Raw genomic sequence first — 21,626 nt, forward strand, 5'->3', positions numbered from 1 at the left:
TAAACCAAAGTCAACCATTCTCCTTCCCTACCAAGGTTCTCACATGCTCATTCCATTTGATATTGCTTTGCGACATTACGCCCAGATATATAAACAAATTGACTGTGTCAATCAGGACATTAGTAATACTGTAACTGAACATAACACATTTGTTCTTCCTACTCATCTGCACTAACTTGTGTTTTGCCACATATGGAGCTGGCTGCCATTCATTACACCAGCTAGAAATTTTGTCTGTCACCTTGTGTCTTTCTACAGTCACTCAACTTCAATGCCTTACCGTTCATCACAGCATCATCAGCAAACAATTGCAGATTGCTACCCACCCTTCTGCCAATTCATGTATGTATATAAAAAATATAGAAAACAGCAGTCCTATCACACTTCCCTGGGACACTTCGATGATACCCTTATCTCTGATGAACATTTGCCATCGAGGACAACATCCTGGGTTATTTACTTAAGACATCTTCAATCCACTCACATTTCTGTAAACTTATCCCATATGTTGATCGATTTGGAGGAGGGGACCAAACAGCGAGGTCATTGGTCCCATCAGATGAGGGAAGGGTGGGGAAGGAAGTTGGCTGTGCCCCTTCAAAGGAACCATCCCGGGATTTGCCTGAAGTGATTTAGGGAAATCACAGAAAACCTAAATCAGGATGGCTTGATTAGGGTTTGAACAGTCATCCTCCCAAATGTGAGTCCATTGCACTAACCACTGCGCCACTTCACTCCATTACCTGTTGCCCTTCATCCGTAGTTTACAGTATATTGCATGGGAAAAGGGCAAGCTGATTTTCGCTCACGCGATGCTGTCTAAAACTTTGCTGATTTGTGGACATAAACTTCTTAGTCTCAAGAAAGTTTATTATATTCAAAATGTTAGCCACCCCTGGAGTAGGCAGGTGTTGAAAGTCTGATTTTATTTGAAAATATGCAGCTTGAAAATGGAGCAGATTTTATTCAACTATAAACAGTGATAGAAATTTTTTTCAGTATTATCTTGTTCCTGTGAGAAAACGTTGATATTGATTTCACCGAGTTTGCCATGAAGACAGATCATGACTATTTTGCATTTGAGGAATTGTGGTGGTCCAGACATGTCCACACATGCCTAGAATAAATAATGAGCCACATCCAGCCTCTCTCCCTTTCTGTACAATGTTACACCTGAAAGCAACAAACACTGCATTCACTGGTCTGTTATATTCTGCTGCACAGCGAGATCGTCATTAAGTAAAAAAATGGCAGCGTTTAACACTCATAATAATTTACTGTATAGATTTTGTAACATTATGAAATTACAAGTATAAGATAATCTGTAGAGATCAAAGAGGTGATGCATTCTCAGCATGTGTATCATTGCATATGGCCTCCCATATGTTAAAAAAAAACTTTCTAAATTCTTTTAACATTCATGTGCAGACCAGATTTGGCATTATCTCATTTTAATTTCAGGGTACACTTTTTAGGCTTGTGAATTTTTTTGTTACTTGAGTTTTCATTTTTGTCTTGTTTGCATAGGAGCCTCCATTATGTAGTCATAAATGAAACTGCACTTGCTTACAGACATATTTCATATCTTTTAATTTGACTTTATATTTTGTAGGTAACTACAGGTGGCACGCTTTACCTACACCAGAATACAATGATGTGACAAAAACCACTGTCCCATATCAGAGGTATGGACACACAGCTGTTGAACATGAGCAGAAGATTTACATATGGGGTGGACGTAATGATGAAGCTGCGTGCAACAGATTATTCTGTTTTAATCCAGGTAATCTACTCTTAGCTTCAGGACACGGTGGTTAAATGTAAACAGGATAATAAAATTTCATGCACTCAGCAACTATTCATCCTATCTTAATGTAAAACTAAATATTTGTGAAAAATTGCAACACTCAAAGGTACTGACTTCAATTAATTCAAATAAACTGGATATGTAGAACAATATGCCAGCATAAATGATAAAGATTATGTACCTGTTGTGCATATAAAGGCCGAGCAGCTCTTGTCTTACTGGAAAGGTTAGTGTTGTGTCAAAATTGGACTGTGAAGAGCAGACTGACAGACATTGAAATGTGAAAGCAAGTGTATGAATGTCAAAGGACTCAACATCTGCATGTGAGTTTGAATAAGACAGAGGATGAGTGTATAATACTGTAACATTTTGGCTCATTTTGGTCATGCTTTTGCAGAAGTGATACATGTGTAGAAACAGTGGATAGAAGAGGATCATTAGCAGTAATGAGCTGGTGCTGGATAGTACAAGTGACCACATAACATGGTGTCCCGCATCTTCTATGCAGGAACTTTAACTGGTGGTACAGCTTTTTCCATGGTGTCTTAATGATGGAGCACTGCACTAAATGTGAAACTGTATGTTTAAACAGTTCATCACTGCCTGCTGTGGGCAGGAATGGTGGCACACATGCTGCTTTTGTTGTCCAAACCCACAAATACTTCAAACAGCAGATGTGTGAGGCATCTGTAAAGAATGACGTGTACTGCTAATTCCCCATCCTCCGTGGTCACTTACGTCCTCACCCATCGAAAATGTCAGATGTTTGCATGGCAGCTTGTTCACCATTCATCTACCTGCTACTGATTATTTTATGTACCCAAATACAGACTGTTTTTCAGGGAGAATCCATTGAAACATAACCAGGCACTCTTTCACTGCATACCACCAATTTAGTTGCCCTGTTTGCACACCATATGGTTTTCCGTGAGTCATAAATCATGTGCATTTATGTAATCATAATCATATACATGCTGCAATGTGTCTGTGAGGATTATTTTAAAATTGATATCTTTCATTTATTTTCATACAACATACAATAGACATGGAAATCACAATAACACAGTTAAACAGAACAAGATTTCAGCTGCATATTGTCATCATTCCCCATGGTCACAATAATTTTTATCCACTTTTGCCAACAATGAATAAGATCCTGTATGCTACTCTCATGAAAACTTGAACAATCTGTCTTACAGTTTTGACAACAGCATATCCCAGCAAATTTAACAGTCAAGTGTTCCCCCACTACCCACCGCCACTGTCACTCCCTTCCTTGTGTAAGTATTTGCGGGACTCATCTCGCACAATACATTTTGTGAGTACCTAACAGTAACATCTTTTCTAAGGCATTGTAGCCAGCATTAAGCTGTGCACACAATTCCTAAGACATAATCTGCTGATTATCACTTAAGAGTTGAATGAGACACTGTCCATTATGTGTAATGTCAGGTGAACAGAGTCGTCTGGGCTGTGGGACCCCTTTTCACTGCTGATGGAACACGGTACACACTATATGACATCACATCTCTACAGTTAGGTGCTTGGCTAAGGGTAAGTCCCATTGTACCAGTTATTAGGGTTTCTTCCCGTTTCATTCATGTACAGAGCATGGGAAGAGTGATTGATTGAATGCCTCTTTGCGTGCATTAATTATTCTAATCTTGTCCTCACAACCCCTATGTGAGCGATACTTAGGGTCGTATTGTATTCCTAGAGTAATCATTTAAAGCTGGTCTTTGAAACTTTGTTAATAGATTAGATTAGATTAGATTAGTACTTGTTCCATAGATCATGAATACGACACTTCGTAATGATGTGGAACGTGTCAAGTTAATAAAAGATGTCTATACAAGATATTACATTAGACAAAATATTACATGACACTCAATATTTTTAATTTTTTTTATTTTTTATGGGGTTGGGAAATTACCCACTTACTATACCCAAAAATTCATCTGATGAGTAGAAGGAGCTGCCATTAAGAAATTCTTTTAATTTCCTTTTAAGTACTATATGGCTATCTGTCAGACTTTTGATGCTATTAGGGAATATATTTATTTATTTATTTATTTATTTATTTTGTGAGGCTACAGTGAAGATTTCTAGCTCTTTAAATAAGTGTCTGCAGGATGACGTTGGATGAGCTCCAGCAATTATTCTGATTATACGCTTTTGTGCAATGAACATTTTTTTACTCAATGATGAGTTACCCCAGAATATGATGCCATACGAAAGCAGAGAATGAAAATAGGCATGATAAGCTAATTTGCTCAGATGTATATCGCCAAAATTTGCAATGACCCTAATAGCATAAGTATCTGAACTCAAACATTTCAACAGGTCCTCAGTGTGTTTTTTTCCAGTTCAACCCCTCATCAGTGCATACACATAGAAATTTTGAATATTCTACCTTAGCTACCGATTTCTGATCGAGGTCGATATTTATTAATGGGGTCATTCCATTTACTGTGTGGAACTGTATATACTGTGTTTTGTCAAAGTTTAATGAGAGCCCATTTGCAGAGAACCACTTAATGATTTTCTGAAAAACATCGTTGACAATTTCACCAGTTAATTCTTGTCTGTCGGGTGTGATAGCTATTCTTGTATCATCGGCAAAAAGTACCAGCTTTGCATCTTCGGGAATATAGAATGGCAAGTCATTAATATATATTAAGAGCAGCAGAGGCCCCAAGTCTGGACCTTGCGGCACCCCATTCTTGATTGTTCCCCAGTTCGAGAAATCACCAGTTTTTTTGCATATTATGTGAGCTGTTTATTTCAACTTCCTGCACTCTTCCAGTTAGGTATGATTTAAACCATTTGAGCACTGTCCCATTCATACCACAGTACTTGAGCTTATCTAGAAGTATTCCATGATTTACACAATCAAAAGCCTTTGATAGATCACAAAAAATCCCAACGGGTGACTTCTGGTTACTCAGAGCATTTAATATTTCATTAGTGAAAGTATATATAGCATTTTCCATTCAGAAACCCTTGTGGGATCCTTGCCACGTAGGATTGACGGAGGACATCGAGGGAGTGCAAAGGTGGTCAGCTTGTTTCGCGTTATCTCACAATAGGGGTGAGAGTGTCACTGATATGATATGTGAGTTGGGGTGGCAGTCATTGAAACAAAGGCACTTTTCTTCTATGAAATTTCAATTGCCAACTTTCTTTTCCGATTGCGAAAATATTTTGTTGAAACCCACCTGCATAGGGAGAAATGATCATCATAATAAAATAAGAGAAATCAGAGCTCTAATGGAAAGATTTAGGTGTTCCTTTTTCTCACGCACCATGTGAGAGAGGAATGCTAGAGAAGTAGTATGAAAATGGTTCGATGAACCCTCTGCTAGATGCTCAAGTGTGAATTGCAGAGTAACTATGTAGATGTAAATGTCGTCATATCACTGTTTACGTCACCATAAAATTCTTGGCCTTCTCTGGCAGCATATTTATTGCTCCCATGATCTTCCAATGATTTATCCATAGTGTTTGGCAAAGAATGAGCACCATTGCATAGCAGTGAATGTGAAGTACTGTCGTCTTTAGTGGAAACTGTGACTTTTCATTTTGAGCATTGTTGGATACAGCCACTGAAGTTTCTGGATGGAAAAATATTTATAAATTAATTTAAGCAAACAAAGATGAAGCTCAAATTCATGTATTTATGAGAACAATGACATCAGTAATGCTATTAACAATAGTCCCAAGAAAATTTTCCTGCGACAAAATTAATTTTTCCTCGGTAAATGTAACTTCAGCGTTAAAACTTCTCTCGCCTGTTGTTTGTTCTGCATTTATGGAAGATCCTACAAGAAAGTGGACAGTCTAGAAATCTTTGGCAGAAATGAAAAAAGCACAGAACGTGTGAAGTGGGGGCATTCTGATTTATATCACAATAAGACACTTGTGGTGCTACTAACATTCAAAGGTGAATAATAAAATAATTTTCTTACCACTGTCAGTCACTCTCAGGAACGATTCTCCACTTTCATCAGCTGATTTCAGCTGAGAAACAATTTCTTCTTCAGTAAGAAGATAGTCATCTATATTGCTGTCCATTATCACGAATGAAGCTACAAGCATGGAACTACTTTTGAGCACTGTTAAATACGTAATAAGGCAGTAACAATGTGCTGTGGCTGCGCGCACTTTTATATTTACATGGTATTGTTTACAGTATCCATAGATTGTAGATACGCGGTATTTAATTCCCTTCTGTTTCGCGGTATTGCCATCTATTTATTTGCTGTGTCACATACGCAGTATTGTTTTAGATAATTTTTTCCTGGTAACTAATTAAAAATTCAGCATTATGGCATTAAGAGCAGACGCGCGTATGGTCAACGATATCATCTGACTGAAAAATGAAAAATTGGCAATTTGTCAGGAATTGTTTCTTCATCGACAGCTCTTATTTTATGATGACAGTAAATCTTATTTTGTTTTACAGTGTGAAAAATGTGGTCAATTAAAGTTGGTAGATTCTGACCATTATATTGATTAACTCTGCAGTCTGTTGTTATTCAACCTAACAGTCAGATTTTTCCATTCCATAAATTTATTTTGGTGAAATCCAGAGTGTTTCTTTAAACAATGCATAACTATCCCTAGTATTGTCTGATCGAAGGGAACTAAATCCAGGCTACTGCCCAGGTGAAGATTGTTACTGCAAATAGGTTTGTGTATGCGTTCTTTAGTCAATTTATAACAATAATAATATTAAAAAAATGTCATTATAACTGAACTGCTAAATCAGTTGACCCTGTAGTTTTGATAAAAACTTCTGAATCTTTTTTCTCTCCCTGTAAAATACAGTACTCTTGAGTACTTTCCACACTTAAATGCTGTGTAATATTCACAAATTGCTACACCTAACCAATTACTTGGGGAAAGTAGGCAGAAGATACTTAAAACTATTATGTGAGTAATGAAGCATTCCTCAGTAGGTCACACATGATATTTATCTGTGGAAAGCAAAGGTACAAGTTTGAGTCGAACCTAGTACACAGTTGTAACATGTCATTTAGTTTCATCCATCCAACTGGCTAAATGTTATGAACAGTATTAGCTATGCCTTTCTTGATTAAAATAAGTAAAATATTAAAGTTATTTGATACAAGTAAAATGGAATCATTGAACAGATAGAGGACAACAAGGGTGACTACAGATGAATTTAATGGATCTAGACCAGTGGATCCCAACCTGGGGATAATTACCCCCAGAAGGGTAAGATGATTTTTTTTTTCTTTTGGTGGGGGTGGAGGGGGGGGGGAGCTGGGGAGGGGAAAAACAAAAGGGTTTCAGTCATACTACTAATTATTTTTAAAAGGTCATTACTATTATCATTATTTCATAGGACTGTAACACTGATTATGTAAGTTATCTATTATTACATTTGTAAAAAATGCTAACATTAATACATGACACAATGTGGTGTAGGACACAGCTTTTGAAACTTATCTATTGTTGTTGTTTACAAGCTAGGTACAGTGCACACATTTTAACTTGGATGATTTTAAATGGGGATACGGGGCATGGTTGAAGCAGGTTTTGCTAGAGAGAGGAGTGGTGCAGAAATGTATGTTTTGTCGCAAGTGTCTGCCCTTAATGTCTTCAATGTGGGTTAGCATTCTTTTGCAAGAAGGGTCTGGAGAACTGCTTCATTATTCTATAACAAAGATTGTTAGAAATAAGCAATACCACTTGTCTCACTGACTCATTAATTCATGGTTTAATAAAACACCCACAAAAACTAAATATATATCTTCTGTCATTTTATAAATAAAAGTGTTCAAAGAAGATTTTTCATTCCTAAGTTTAGTCAGGCACTAACATTGGTCTGAGGCGGGGTGTACGTTACTAGCTAATATCTCATTGCAGTCAGGGTAATAGTCTCAGAAGGGTTGTGAACAACTGATTAGGACAGAAATGGTCAGGGATATGCAATGAATCAAGGGGTATATTAACAAGTGAAGCACCTATTATGCACTTCATTAAAATTAACTGTCACCATTAAATATCCAGCATGTTGGAATAGCTGTAGGTCAGCAACAAATTTTCAATTCATCTAAACATAGTCAAAAATGGTATTTCCGAAGATGTGAAAACCATGACAGAAATGTGCAGTGATCAGTTACAGCGCCTACAGGTAATCTACACAATGATTTGAAAATGGGTCTCTGCCCAAAACTAGTCATCAAGTGGTAAAAAAAGTAAAAGTTTTTCATTTTACTGTAAATTGTTTGTGTTGGTCTAGCTAAGTAAGTTTAATATAATAAAATTGAAAGGCTAATGACTTTTCCTCAGTTGTAGTGAATACCTGGTGTCGTTAATTTCCTCATTAGGTAAGGCTGTCTTTAAGCCAGAAGTTCGTTTGAATACCTCAGTATTTACTAGGCTTGGGCCAGGTGGAGGTGGTATATTATTGCCTTACTTTGAAGTTATTTACAATCAAAACGTCAGTATAAATTTGAAAATTTAATAAACCACGGAATAATGTACATACAGAGGTAAAAATTGACACACATGCTCGGAATGACATGGGGTTTTATTAGAACAAAAAGAAAAACAAAACCCACCCATATTGCTAGACGCGTGAAAGATCTCTTGCGCGCGTCGTTTGGTGATGTGGTGATGATCGTGTGCTCAGCCGCCACTTTTGTCATGCTTGGCCTCCCAGGTCCCCAGACCTCAGCCCGTGCTATTATTGGCTTTGGGGTTACCTGAAGTTGCAAGTGTATCGTGATAGATCAACATCTCTAGGGATGCTGAAAGACAACATCCTATGCCAGTGCCTCACCATAACTCCGGACATGCTTTACAGTGCTGTTCACAACATCATTCCTCGACTACAGCTATTGTTGAGGAATGATGGTGGACATATTGAGCATTTCCTGTAAAGATCATCATCTTTGTTTTGTCTTACTTTGTTATGCTAATTATTGCTATTCTGATCAGATGAAGTGCCATCTGTCGGACATTTTTTGAACTTTTGTATTTTTTTGGTTCTAATAAAACGCCATGTCATTCCAAGCATGTGTGTCAATTTGTGCCTCTCTATCTACATTATTCCATGATTTATTCAGTTTTCAAATTTATACTGACTTTTTGATCACCCTGTATATGGGAAACATTCCACGTGAGAAAAATATATATTAAAACAGAGATGCTGTTACTTACGAAACGAAAGCGTTGGTATGTTGATAGAGACAATAAAACACACACACACTCAAATAAATTTCAATCTTTCGCAACCCAAGGTTGCTTCATCAGGAAAGACGAAAGGATGTGGGTTTTAAGGGAGAGGGTAAGGAGACATTCCAATCCCAGGAGCTGGGGGAACTTGCCCTTCAATATATTCTCTCTTCCCGTTACCCAACAGGTCTCAACCTCCGCTAATTTCAAGTTGCCGCAGCTCATACCTCACCTGTCATTCAACTACATCTTTGCCTCTGTACTTCCGCCTCGACTGACATCTCTGCCTAACCTCTTTGCATTTACATGTGTCTGCCTGTGTCTGTATATATGTGTGTGTGTGTGTGTGTGTGTGTGTGTGTGTGTGTGTGTGTGTGTGTGTGTGTGTACCTGTCCTTCCCTAAGGTAAGTCTTTGCGCTCCCGGGATTGGAATGACTCCTTACCCTCTCCCTTAAAACCCACATCCTTTAGTCTTTCCCTCTCCTTCCCTCTTTCCTGATGAAGCAACCTTGGGTTGCGAAAGCTTGAAATTTGTGTTGGTTTTAGATGTGAAAGAATTACTGACAGAAAAAAAATCCTAGGATTGACTAGATCAACCTCTAAACTTTTGGATTTATAGGCTTGCATTTAACTTCTGAGTTAAATATCCCCTTCAATTGTTGGTTGAAATTTTCATGGTCACATCGATATTTGTCATAAAAGAATAGTTTATTTTAATAATTGTAAATAAGGTTTTAATTTCTACTGCTTTGTCTGGTGAAAGTTATGTTAATGTGGCTCTCTTTTCTCCTTACATTCTGTGAAGTATTTGTAAAAAAAGAAAAAAGAATGTGTGTGTTAATAATAAAGATAGCGTTACTAAATTATGTAGGCATTTTAGTAACAGTGTTCTCAGTGTCCTGCTCCAAAAATCTGTTTTATTCTAAATTATCAGTTGCGTGATCACATCCCTTAGAAAGTTATCAGTTCATTTCCTGCTATTTTCAGATGATTTAACTTGGAGCAGTCCCAAAGTGAGTGGGATGATTCCTGCTGCAAGAGATGGCCATTCAGCTTGTGTAATTAATAATCAAATGTTTGTCTTTGGAGGCTTTGAGGAACAGATGGACAGATTTTCACAAGATGTCTATTCTTTAGACCTGCGCACAATGGTGTGGAGATACATAATAACTCAGGTACTTTCATACTTCTATGCATATAGATAGTAATGTTCTTAATTTGTTTCATCATATGTCCTTTGATTTGTTTAATTCTATCTTCTGCCATGTTCGTCTATCATCTGTGCACTTGTAATACCCTCAGCATAATATTTTTTACATATTCTAATCTTGTCATCTACTGCTCTTTCCAGCAGTGAGTGAACTACCCTTAGGTATCTTAGCATGAATTAGCACACTCTCTATGGATCACTATTTCTTTTCTCAGCACTTACCAGTTTCAATCTGCTGGGCACACGCATTCAATACATCCATTTCATCAGCAGCATTGTTTTGTAGCATGACCTTACAAAAGCTAGAATGAAATTTGACTCTGCAACAGTGTGAGTGCTGATACGAAACTTTATGGCAGTTTAAAACTGTGTGTTGGATCAATACTCTAACTCAGGACTTTGTGTATCACGGGCAGGAGTTGTATCAGCTGAGCTACCCAGTCATGATTCATGACCCCTCCCTACAGCTTTACTTCTGCGAGTACCTCATTTCCTACCTTCCAGATTTAACAGAAGTTCTGCAAAACTTGCAGGACTAGCAGTCCTGGAAAAAAGGGTATTGGAGAGACATGGGTTAGCCACAGTCTGGGAGGTGTTTCCAGAATGAAATTTGTAACTCTGTAGTAGATGGTGCAGTGAATTATGGAAACATTCCTCAGGTTGTGGCTAAGCCATTAATCTGCAATATCCTGGGTGTTTTTCTAGAACAAAATTTTTGATTCAGCAATGCAGTGTGCGTTGAAAAGAATTTCATTGTGGAAGCATCCCCTAGGCTGTGGCTAACCTGTGTCTCCACAATATCCGTTCTTCCAGGAAAGCTAGTGCTGCAAGTTTTCCACAACTTCTGTGAAGTTTGGAAGGTAGGAAATGAGTACAGGTCATGATTTGCACTGTGGTGCCTCAGCTCTGTGAAAGGCAAAGCTTGCGAGTTCGAGTCTCGGTTCAGCACACAGTTAAAACCTGCATGGAAGTTTCATTTCAAAAGCTTCTCTTCTCATCTACACTGCTCATTGTCCACATTTCACTCCCTTTTAAGGACATACACTTAAGACAAATACTTTCGGAAAAGACCTTCTGATGATGCTTCAGTTTGTATTCAGTATTAACAGATTTCCCTTTTTTTTGTGATAGCCAGTCAGCATTTCATATCCTCTCTGCTTTGGCTTCCATCAATTATTTTGCTGCCCAAATAGCAAAACATATTTACTATATCTAGTGCCTCATTTCCTAATCTAATTCCCTTATCACCACCTGATGTATTTTGACTACATACCATTACCCTTGTATTATTTTTGTTAACATTCATCTTGTACCCTCCTTTTGAGACACTGTCAGTTTCATTCAACTGCTCTTCGAAGACCTTTGCAGACACTGATAGAACTACAGTGTCATCATCAAATCCCAAACTTTTTATTTATGCTCCCAGAACTTTTAATTTCCTTTCCAAATGTCTTCCTTGTCTTCCTGGTTTCCTTTGCAGCTTTCTCAGTGTATAGACTGAATAACGTTGGAGGTAGGCTGCAACACTGGCTCACTCCTTTCTGAATTAATGCTACCCTTTCATGTCCTGCTACATTTACAACTACAGTATTGTTTCTCTACAAGCAACCTTTTGCTTTCTTTATTTTATCTCTGCTACCTTCAGAATTTCAAAGAGTTCATTCCTTGAAAACAGTATCTAAATTTACAACATTTTAAATGTAGGTTTGTCGCTCTCCATCCTATCTTCTTTGAGAAGTCATAGGGTCATTATTTCCTTGTGTGTTCGCATATTTTTGTTGAACCCTAATTGCACTCCCCTGAGAGTGAATTTTACCAGTTTCTCCATTCTTCTGTAAATAATTGTCAGTATTTTTCAGCCATGCCTTATTAAAATTATGATTTTGTAATAGTCACATCTGTCAGCACCAGCACTCTTTGGAACTGGAATGTGACAACATTCATCTGTATCACCTGGCTGATAGTTCCTGCACACTGGGTGAAATAGTTTCAGCATGGCTGGTTCTTCCAAGGATTTCAGTGATTCTAAGGGAATATCATCTACTCCAGGGGCCTTCTTTCATTGTATGTCTTTCACTGTGCTGTCAAATTCTTCACACAGTATTGTGTCCCCCTTATCATTTTCATCTACTTCCTCTCCGTTTCTGCAATAAGCCCTTTTATGAATTCCTTCCTCATTTCAACCTTCCCTTCTTCATGCAATTCCTACATTGCATTGTGCTTAAGACTGATTTGCCATTGAGCTCTTACTTTTCACACAAGTTCTTCTCTTTTCTACAAAGGTTTGTTGTATTTTTCTATATGTGCTATCTTTCCCATAGTCAGGCTTGCTTGTGCAACTTTAGATATTTTCCTAGATTGCTCCTTTGCACATTCTGTCATACTTAATTTTTAGGCATCTGTATTCCCTTCTGCCTGCATCATTTGTTGTATTTTTATACTTTCTCTTTTTGTCTCTAAACCCTTGAGCAGGCTCACCATTTTTCATACACGAGCAGCTGCATGGCATACTTCATACACATGTAATGAATATCTGTCTTCATGTATCCGAGGTAAACATGTATCAAAATCACAAAGTGACCTTAGTTTAATCAGACAATGATAAAATAAACTTCATAATGTGAGCTAAAGCACAATTCAATTGAACAGTAATGAAATAAACTTTTTATTATATGCTCAGATGCCACAGACAGGTTATACCCCACATTAATGACCCACTCAAAGCATTAAACAGCATAGCTACATCATATCCCAGCCAGCTATGATTTCTATTACTAATTACATTGTAGGTAACTGCCTCATTGTGGGATTGCACTGATAGCTCATAATCCGTGTCATTTCCTTGCACAGATTGTAAATTTTTTCTCACCTAGCTTGCTGTTCATTTCATATCACTGCTGCTTACTTGGATGTATGACAACGCAGTTATCACTGTGTCACTGGAAGCAATAATGAAGGAATAGGTATGGGCTTACAGTTGTGAAATAAAAATGGAATGGTAAAAAAATAAATAAATAAATAAAAATTATTTGAGGTTGGCCCACTTTATAAACAGGCACGCCTGCTCAAGGATTAAATTCAGTAAATTGTGTATCGTGCTAGAATTTCTAGTAGGCCTTGTTATTTTGTCTATCTGAGCCTCTGTTGCCTTCAGTATTTAGTCACTCATAGCTACCCATTTGTCTTCCATTGTTTTTCTGTACCTTATTTCACTCAGTTGTTGCCTAATGCTCCCTTTTAAACTCTCAACCACTTGTACTTTCAATCGGCACTTGACCCATGTGTTTGATTTCCTGCTTTCCTGCAGTTTCCGCAGTTTTAATGTAAAGTCCATTACCAATAAATTAAGGCCAGAGTCCAAATCTGTCACTGAAATATTTGGAAGTTTTAAAACTTGTTTTGAAATCTGTAATATAGTTAAACAAACTAGCTGAAACCATTTGGTGTCTCCAGGTCATTGTCACCTATACAACCTCCCTTCACGCATCTTAGTGTCAGAAATAGCACAGTTTACACCCGTCTTCTTGTAAGCTTTTCCTGTAGCTGTTCTTCCTTACTTGTCTGTCTGGTACTTCCTTTCTTCTCCCTTCTTCTTTTAATATGAGCCACTGTAGACTACATTTATTTCATCTGTTTCTTTTTTTCATCACCCATATCCCTCATAATTTCTCTGTTTCTCTTTTCTTTCTTGTCTAGTTGGATCCAGTTATCATCTGGGTTTTTCATGGAAAGCTTTGGACTCTTACTATGTCTGAGTGGGAGTCTTTCCTTAATACCTTGTGGAGAAATTTAGAGTTCCTCCATGTCCTTTCAACTTCTTTGTGGCTTGTGTTATCTATTTATAATTATTTCAATAAGTGAAAAGTCTTTTTTGTCAGTCTGTTGGGATTCATCCTTTGGCTGTGGCCATGAAAGCTGTTATATTCCTAATCATATCTGTAATTTTTTCAGTGTATATACAAAGTTCACTATTATGGCTTTTTTGTTATTGTGTTTGCTCTTTAACTGATCCCATAGTTTTTCTCAGATTTTTATTTCTGTAATCTGGTGCTTCCATTATCACCTTTTTGTACAGAGTTAAACATTCTGCGGCATAAAATGTTTCTGGCCAAATTACTATTGAGTGGTGTGTAAGTTTAGTGTTGACAGATATTGATTTCTTATTATGTAGCTATCTCAGTTCTTTCATATTTGTTATGATTATCTTGTCATAATTTGGTTTTCTCAAATGAGATTTGTAAACCTGCTTTTTCAGCTTTTTCATTCTGAAATTCTGTCTAGTGGCTGTTTCCATTGAGTCTGAAATAAGAGCTAGGTCATGTGCAAATGTTACAGTCTGTAGTTTCTCTTTTCTAACCTAATCTAACACCCTAATTGATTTTGTTTCTTCTAAGGGCATTCTTCATTCCCTTATGACTTCCAGCACACAGTTAAAGAGCAGCAGGAAGGTATCATCTTCCTGGCTGACTCCAGTTTTAATCTTAAAACTTCTAGAAATTTCTCCTCTAAATTTCACTTTAGAATAGGTGGTTATTAGTGTTGGTTTAATTAGAGCTGTGATTTTACTATCTACGCCCTGGTTGTTGACAATTTCAAACAATGACTCATTATCTGAGTCATAGGCCATACTGAAGTCAACAAAAGTGCTTACAGAAGTTTTAGATTTCCTTTTCAGATACATTATTATTCACTTTAAGTTGAGTATCTGCTCTGAACATGATCTGTTTTTCTAAAACCACCTTTACTTTCACTGATTTGACAGTAGAGTTGTTCTACCCTAGTTAATAATGCTATTGCATCAGATTTTGTAGGAAACTGGTAGTAGTTCACACTTTTATCACTTGCTTTGTGCAGCAGATGGATTAGGGCTGTCTGTCAATCTTCAGGAATTTCTTCTATTAACCAGATGTTATGGACAATTTCAGTTAGCTTCTTCATAAATTTGTTATTCAACTATTCCTAGAGTTCTGCAGTTATGAAATTGTCACCCAGTTTCTTTATTGTTTTGAGGGGTATGATGATTTTGTTCATTTCCCGATCAATTAGGGGATGCAAGTTTAGGTACTGAGTGTGTTGTTGTTGTGAAGTTAAATGTAGATTTAGGATATTCAAAATTTTGTGAATTTTTGAAATACATTGGTGAAATATTAGTTTTCTTGGTTATTGTGTTGTGTTTTCCCATTTTTATTTTTGAAGCAAATGGTTGTTGGAGGACATTTACTCAAGCTTCTTTTGTAAGTTTTGTAGAAATTTCTAGTATTATTCATTTTGAAGACATGATCTGTCTGTTTTTATTGATTTTTATCATTATTTTTCGTTGTATTCCTGATAAGTTTAGCTGTTTCCTTTCTAGTTTCAAGGAGTTATGTCCTGTTTTCATATAATGTCGTGTGTTTATATAGTGCTTTGTTCCACACATACAACTTCAGAAACTTCTTCCTCAATATCACTTGAATACTTTTATGTCCATAGCCAGTTGCTGAAGAAAGCTTCATTCATCTGTGACAATCTGTGTATGATCCAGTAAACCATCTATGCCAAAGTTCGTTAAAATTTCTCTTGTGTTGGAACATTTTCATCTCTAAAATTTGAATTTTTGTTCTAAGATTTCTTTGACATTTTTACCTTGGTGATGTCTACATTTAGCATGTTCCTTCCCTGTGGAACCTTAAGATACATCGGTTTCTGTCTGAACTATGTGTTCCCCTTCTGTCTCCAGTTTTGTGGATAGTGTGTATACTTTCTCTGTCATGATTTCTGATCATTGGACACTGTTTCTGTGTGTGCTCAGCTTTTAGGATTCCTATGCTAACAGCTGTATTAATCTTCAATCATTTTAGCATGATTGCTGTCACAAAAAAACCAAGACAATGCCCTGGATTAAATTTTGGAGATTAACTACTTTCATTATTAGTGCAAATCTTAATTTTTTCCTTTTTTGAGTTTCACTTTCTCCTTCACTGTGGATATTGGGATACTCGAGACTTTTAGATCATATATGAAACAAAAAAATACATGCAAGAGTTAGCCAAACTCCCCCCACCCCCCCTCCCCAACCGTAATTATTACTGGTACATTAACACTTAGTGAATCTGATGCTTGTGGTGTACCTGTTCTGCAATAGTTGCCATTATTCAGATCTCTTATGCTGCCTAGTCAGTGGGAAGATTTGATATTCATAACTTGTCTCTCCACCCTTCATATGAACCAAGCAGCAGGTTCTTTAACTAACATAGTGATATTAATTAGGGTAGGTTGCTACTCACTACATAGAGGAGGCATTGAGAAGGAGACAGGCACATTTAAAGTAGACTATTGGTAATAAGCTACCAGACAGTCCTTTATCAGATGAAGAAACACACACATTCATAAAAGCGAACTTCACACACACGTGGCTGGCCCAACTGGAGGGAGTAATGATCTGTTTTGGGTAGTGGGTGTAAAGAAGAGGTGTCAGGAGGGAAGGAGCAGGAAAACAGATTAGGGGTGGGAAGGTGATGTAATGCCACCTGTCCTATGAGTGTGTGCAAAGTCTTGGTGAGGACAGAATAGTCGGCTGAAACGTGCATGAGGAGAGCTTTACTTTGAGGGGGAGGGGCGTAGATACATGATTTGTGTGTGTGTGTGTGTGTGTGTGTGTGTGTGTGTGTGTGTTTGTGTTTGTTTGTAAAGCTGGAAGCACAGGAGGAACAGGCATGTGGGGGTCAGAGACTAGGGAAGGTTGCGGCCAGGGGGTTTACAGGAGGGAAGAATATGTTACAGGGAGAGTTCCCTTGGGGGAAATTCAGAAAAGCTGGCAGAGGTGAAAAGAAACCAGATGACATGGGATGTCAAACGGGTTGCGCAGCATGTGTGGTAACTGGGTAGTCCAGCTCTCTCTTGGTCACAGTTTTTCAGTGCCCATTCACATAGACAGACGGCTTATTAGTTGTCATGACCATGCAGAACATTGCACAATGATTGTAGGTAAGTTGGTAAGAACGTAGCTGCTTTCACAGATGGCCCTACTTTGATGGGGTAGGAAATATCTGTGACAGGACTGGAGTAGGTATTAGTGGAAGGATGTATAGGGCAAGTATTGCAAGTAGGTCTCTTACAGGGATGTGAGCCATGGGGCAAGAGTTTGGGAACATGGGTGGACAAAATGTGGGGGATCTGTTTCAGGACAAGGTGGGGAGGATAATTTCAGTCTGTGATAACCTCAGCAAGACCTTCAGTGTACTTGGGATGGGAGACTGTTCATAATGGCAGAAACAGTGACCAAGATTGGCTAGGCCAACTTCTTAATGTGGAATGGGTGGCAGCTATGAAAATGATCTTGTTGGTGGTTGGTAGGTTTACTGTGAATGGAGGTACTGATCTGCAAGGCGGAGGTTGACATCAAGGAAGGTCACTTATTGGGCTGAGATGAACTGGTTGAAGCAAATGGGGGTGAGGGATTTGGGAGTCCTGGTATCGAGGAAGAATTGCTCTAGATGGCCTATGAATATATTGACATAGGATAATGTCGTGCAGGTGCCCACGGCTATACAATGAATTTGTTTGTGTATGATAACTTCAAAGGTGAAGTAATTGTTGTCAAGAATATTGTTATAGTGTTGGTCATAGTGGCCAGAAAGTAGGTTATTAGTCTGGAATCAGTTGGGCATTGCAAAAAGTAATGTTGAGTGATGGCAAGGCTGTGGGCATTAGGGATGTTGGTGTGAAAGAGGTGATGAACATGGCACAGGGTGTTAAAGGGACAGGAGCTTTGGGAGTCAGTAGAGGATAAGGTTAGTGTTTTACATAGGATGGTAGGTTATGGATAATAGGCTGATTGTTTTGATCCATGAAGGCAGAGATTATTCCTATGGGAGTGCAGTATTGGGCCACAATAGGGGTCCTGGATGGTTGTGTGTGTGTGTGTGTGTGTGTGTGTGTGTGTGTGTGTGTGTGTGTGTGTGTGTGTCTTAGGAAGCATGTAGAAGGTAGGAGTCCAAGGAGTGGCAGTGTTGAACAGGGAGATGGACTCAAGGAAGAGGTTCTGGGATGGACCTATGGATTTTAGGAGGGACTGGAAATCATTTTGGACTTCCGGAATTGGGTCACTGTGGCTTGTAGGTGTGTATATGCCTGATGGCTGGCTGGGGCCGTCAGCCAGGTAATTACTGCAGAGAACAGTCTTGTTTAATAAGGATAAGGAAAGTGTAGTGCAATAAGGATAACATATGGTATCCACTCTTCGACCTCTTGTGAACAGCTGTAGTTTTTCATTTTTATTCGCCAGTCAGTCTTGTTTATATTTGCAAGACAGAGGTTTGAACCTTCTTTCTTCATAATTTCTCTGTTGCTTTCTAGGAAAGAAGAAATAGTTCAAGAACTTGAGGCTTATAGTTTTTCTTTATATTTCTGACAGCCATATTATTACTGAAATGTTATGTTATTATCTTTCAGGCATAGAACTCGTTTGTAACGTCTTCAGAGTCAAAATTTAAGCTCACCTGTTGAAGTGTGCAGTGATGTGAATCATTTGAATAATTTTTTTTTTTTTTTTTGCAAGATAGAAATACTGTATTTCCCTTCTTATGATAATGAATAAATTTTCCTTCTATTCTGTTATTAAAGCCAGTGTCAAGATTTGTACCATAGCTTTACTGTTTAGACACTTTTTCACAAATTTAGTAAGTCTGTTTATAGAAGACCCTTGCTCCCATTCAGAGTACTGTAGTTTATCCTTTTATGCAAATATTTTTCCATACATACACATTATGATGAAACTTGATCTTGAATTTATAGTCCTCCATTTAACACTGTTGATGGGTCATGAAAGTTAGTGAACTTCTGGTAGTTGTTCATTCATTCATTCATTCATTCATTCATTGTCGTGCAAGCAGTTAAATGCAAATCATTTCATTATTTTCATCTAAGTGTTGACAGTGGAGGTAGTTATACTGAACAATTTCATAGGCACATTTTTCATAGAACAGCATGAACTGAAAATTTCTTTAGGTATTTCTGCATAGCCATTCCTGTCTTACTTCATATCTTTGCTATTCTTTCACTACTCCACTGTAGTAAATACTTTTCACCCCTATGCACTTGACTGTTAACTGTGTTTTTCAAAACGTTGTTTGATCTGCTGTATCTTTCAACAGGGTGACCCTCCATCATACAGAGATTTCCATTCGGCAAATGCAATAGACGATAGAATGTATGTATTTGGTGGGCGAGGAGATGTGTATGGTCCTTACCATTCACAAGAGGAACTATATTCAAACAGTATAATGTACCTGGATACAGCTACTGGAGTGTGGCACCAGCCTCGGACAACTGGGGATATACCTTTAGGCAGGAGGAGCCATTCTGCATGTAATGTATCCATTTACTCTTACTTTTTATTTAATTTTTCTATTTCTTCTTTACATTTGTCAAACATGTGCACAATAAAGTATCAGATTATATTCATATTAAAGCTGTCACATCTCTGTTTGATTTAAGAGATATGCCACAGTGCAGGTTTCTTCACGACATTAGTTTAGTAGGGAAGAAGAAGTGATAAAATATGCGAGTTGATTACAGGTTTGGATAGGATGCACAAAGGACTTCATATATCTGAAACAAAACAGTCCTTTGGAGTATTGTGCACACAAAAATGGTAGTCATTTTTGCAACATTTGTTCATAAATGGACCATGAACAGTTCCTTACATTGACTTTTATTAATATAAATGTCTCGGTAATGACACGTCAAGGTAAAGCTAAAAATCAAACATGAAAAGTTCATTCTCATAGTCTTTGGGGTGTTGTCCTGAAGAACACACCAAAATCACAATTGAAATCAATTGTAATTGCCACACACTTCTTTATTACAAACACATTGTGCATAATACATTCACAGTAACCATAATTACAACAAAGCTTATCTTACAGAACACCAAAAACCTTTACGATGTCATCCACATATCATTTTCTTTCAACCACTTACTTTAATTTAAACCATGTCCATGGACCCATAGTTAAATCAATGTGACTCACAAATAAATCACTCCTACTTCATCACTTACATGAAAACTCTTTTATCTATATTTTCATCACACCCAAGTTCAGAATTCAACAGACAGTTATGTTTTAAGGCTTCTTTGGCCGACTTTTTACTAAACGAAACACTATTCATTAAACCGTTATTAAGATAAAGATGGCTGACATAACCAACGCAGTATTCAGCAGACAATAATGTTTTAAGGCTTCCTTGGCCAACTTTTCAAAATTCAAACACAATATTTATAAAAGCATGCTCGTAAAATATGACTAACATAACTTTCCCAGTTAAAAGTCTGAGTTCAACTAGCACCAAAATTTTAAGGTTTACTCGGCCAACTTTTCATTAACTAATACAATGTTCACAAAAATCTAATTCATAAAATATGACTAACATGACCAACTCACATCGAAGTTCTGAGCTCAACAAGCCCCAAATTTTCAAAAGTTACTCGGCTAACTTCAGATTAATTAGAACAATACTACTTGCATATACCAGGTTCGTATGATTTCGGTACCTGACTATAATGCGAAGAACTTCCCAAGAAAAACTTAACAGAGGCCGCTTCCACTCTACATGAGAATTAGTGATGGACACAAGCACACCAAAAGATTTTAATCAATACAAGAAATCCATGGGACAAGAAATCAAATAAAAAGGTACTCAACTTTGCACTGCGATTGAGCTTCAGAACACACAACTCTCCACTGAAAGGATGGAATTACAGGACAGTTACAACATAACTCAAGACGTGGGAGGTGGGGGCGGGGACAGGGCTTTAAATGTCACTCTGGCAGCATTGTAATCAGATTCCAGTTTTCCCGTATCAACCAAGGCCAATTATCTGCAACATAAAACACATCAGTGGCAGACAATATTCTGTGGCATTAGATACACAATCCTAACTGCACAACTGGTTATCAATATCTTTCAATGATATATTGCAGAAATGAAACCAACAGACTTAACGTCCGTGACTTACTTGGGCAGGCACAGCTAGTAAAATTTGATTAGCCAATCCCTTAAAGCCATCACTAAAATAACGGCATAAAAGTTAGAACAGCACATTTAAAGGCCAGACTAAAATAATGTCGTAACAGGTAGAATGAGAAAAATATTTCAGCGCAGCTTGGAATGCCAAATACAGACTTACGCACTACTTAGTTACACTTCTTGCTATGTGTTTAGCCATGCATCGTGTTTGTTGCACTTCCTTAACTGCCATCAATGTATCTAGTGATGACACCAAATTCAGTGATAAGTTACTGGAACAATTCCCAATGGTTTTTGTTCACTGGAATCTTTAATTAATATAAACACCACCCACCAAAGCAACACAAGAACTCCAATGCATTCGGCCCGTGTAACTTGTAATCAACTAG

General features: G+C 37.6%; 1 protein-coding gene across 2 annotated transcripts in view; it reads left to right on the forward strand.

Annotated features, from left to right (window-relative positions):
* Positions 1 to 21,626, forward strand: part of LOC126195284 (kelch domain-containing protein 3) — a 169,310-nt gene that overhangs the window by 19,930 nt on the left and 127,754 nt on the right. For both annotated transcript variants that reach the window (XM_049933831.1, XM_049933830.1), the window contains exons 3-5: positions 1,613 to 1,783; positions 10,005 to 10,192; positions 19,362 to 19,575. In XM_049933831.1, coding sequence (XP_049789788.1) covers positions 1,613 to 1,783; positions 10,005 to 10,192; positions 19,362 to 19,575 — 573 coding nt within the window. The remainder of the gene's footprint in view (positions 1 to 1,612; positions 1,784 to 10,004; positions 10,193 to 19,361; positions 19,576 to 21,626) is intronic.

Source organism: Schistocerca nitens, chromosome 7 (genome assembly GCF_023898315.1).
Source record: "Schistocerca nitens isolate TAMUIC-IGC-003100 chromosome 7, iqSchNite1.1, whole genome shotgun sequence".
Classification (NCBI taxonomy): Eukaryota; Metazoa; Arthropoda; class Insecta; order Orthoptera; family Acrididae; genus Schistocerca; species Schistocerca nitens.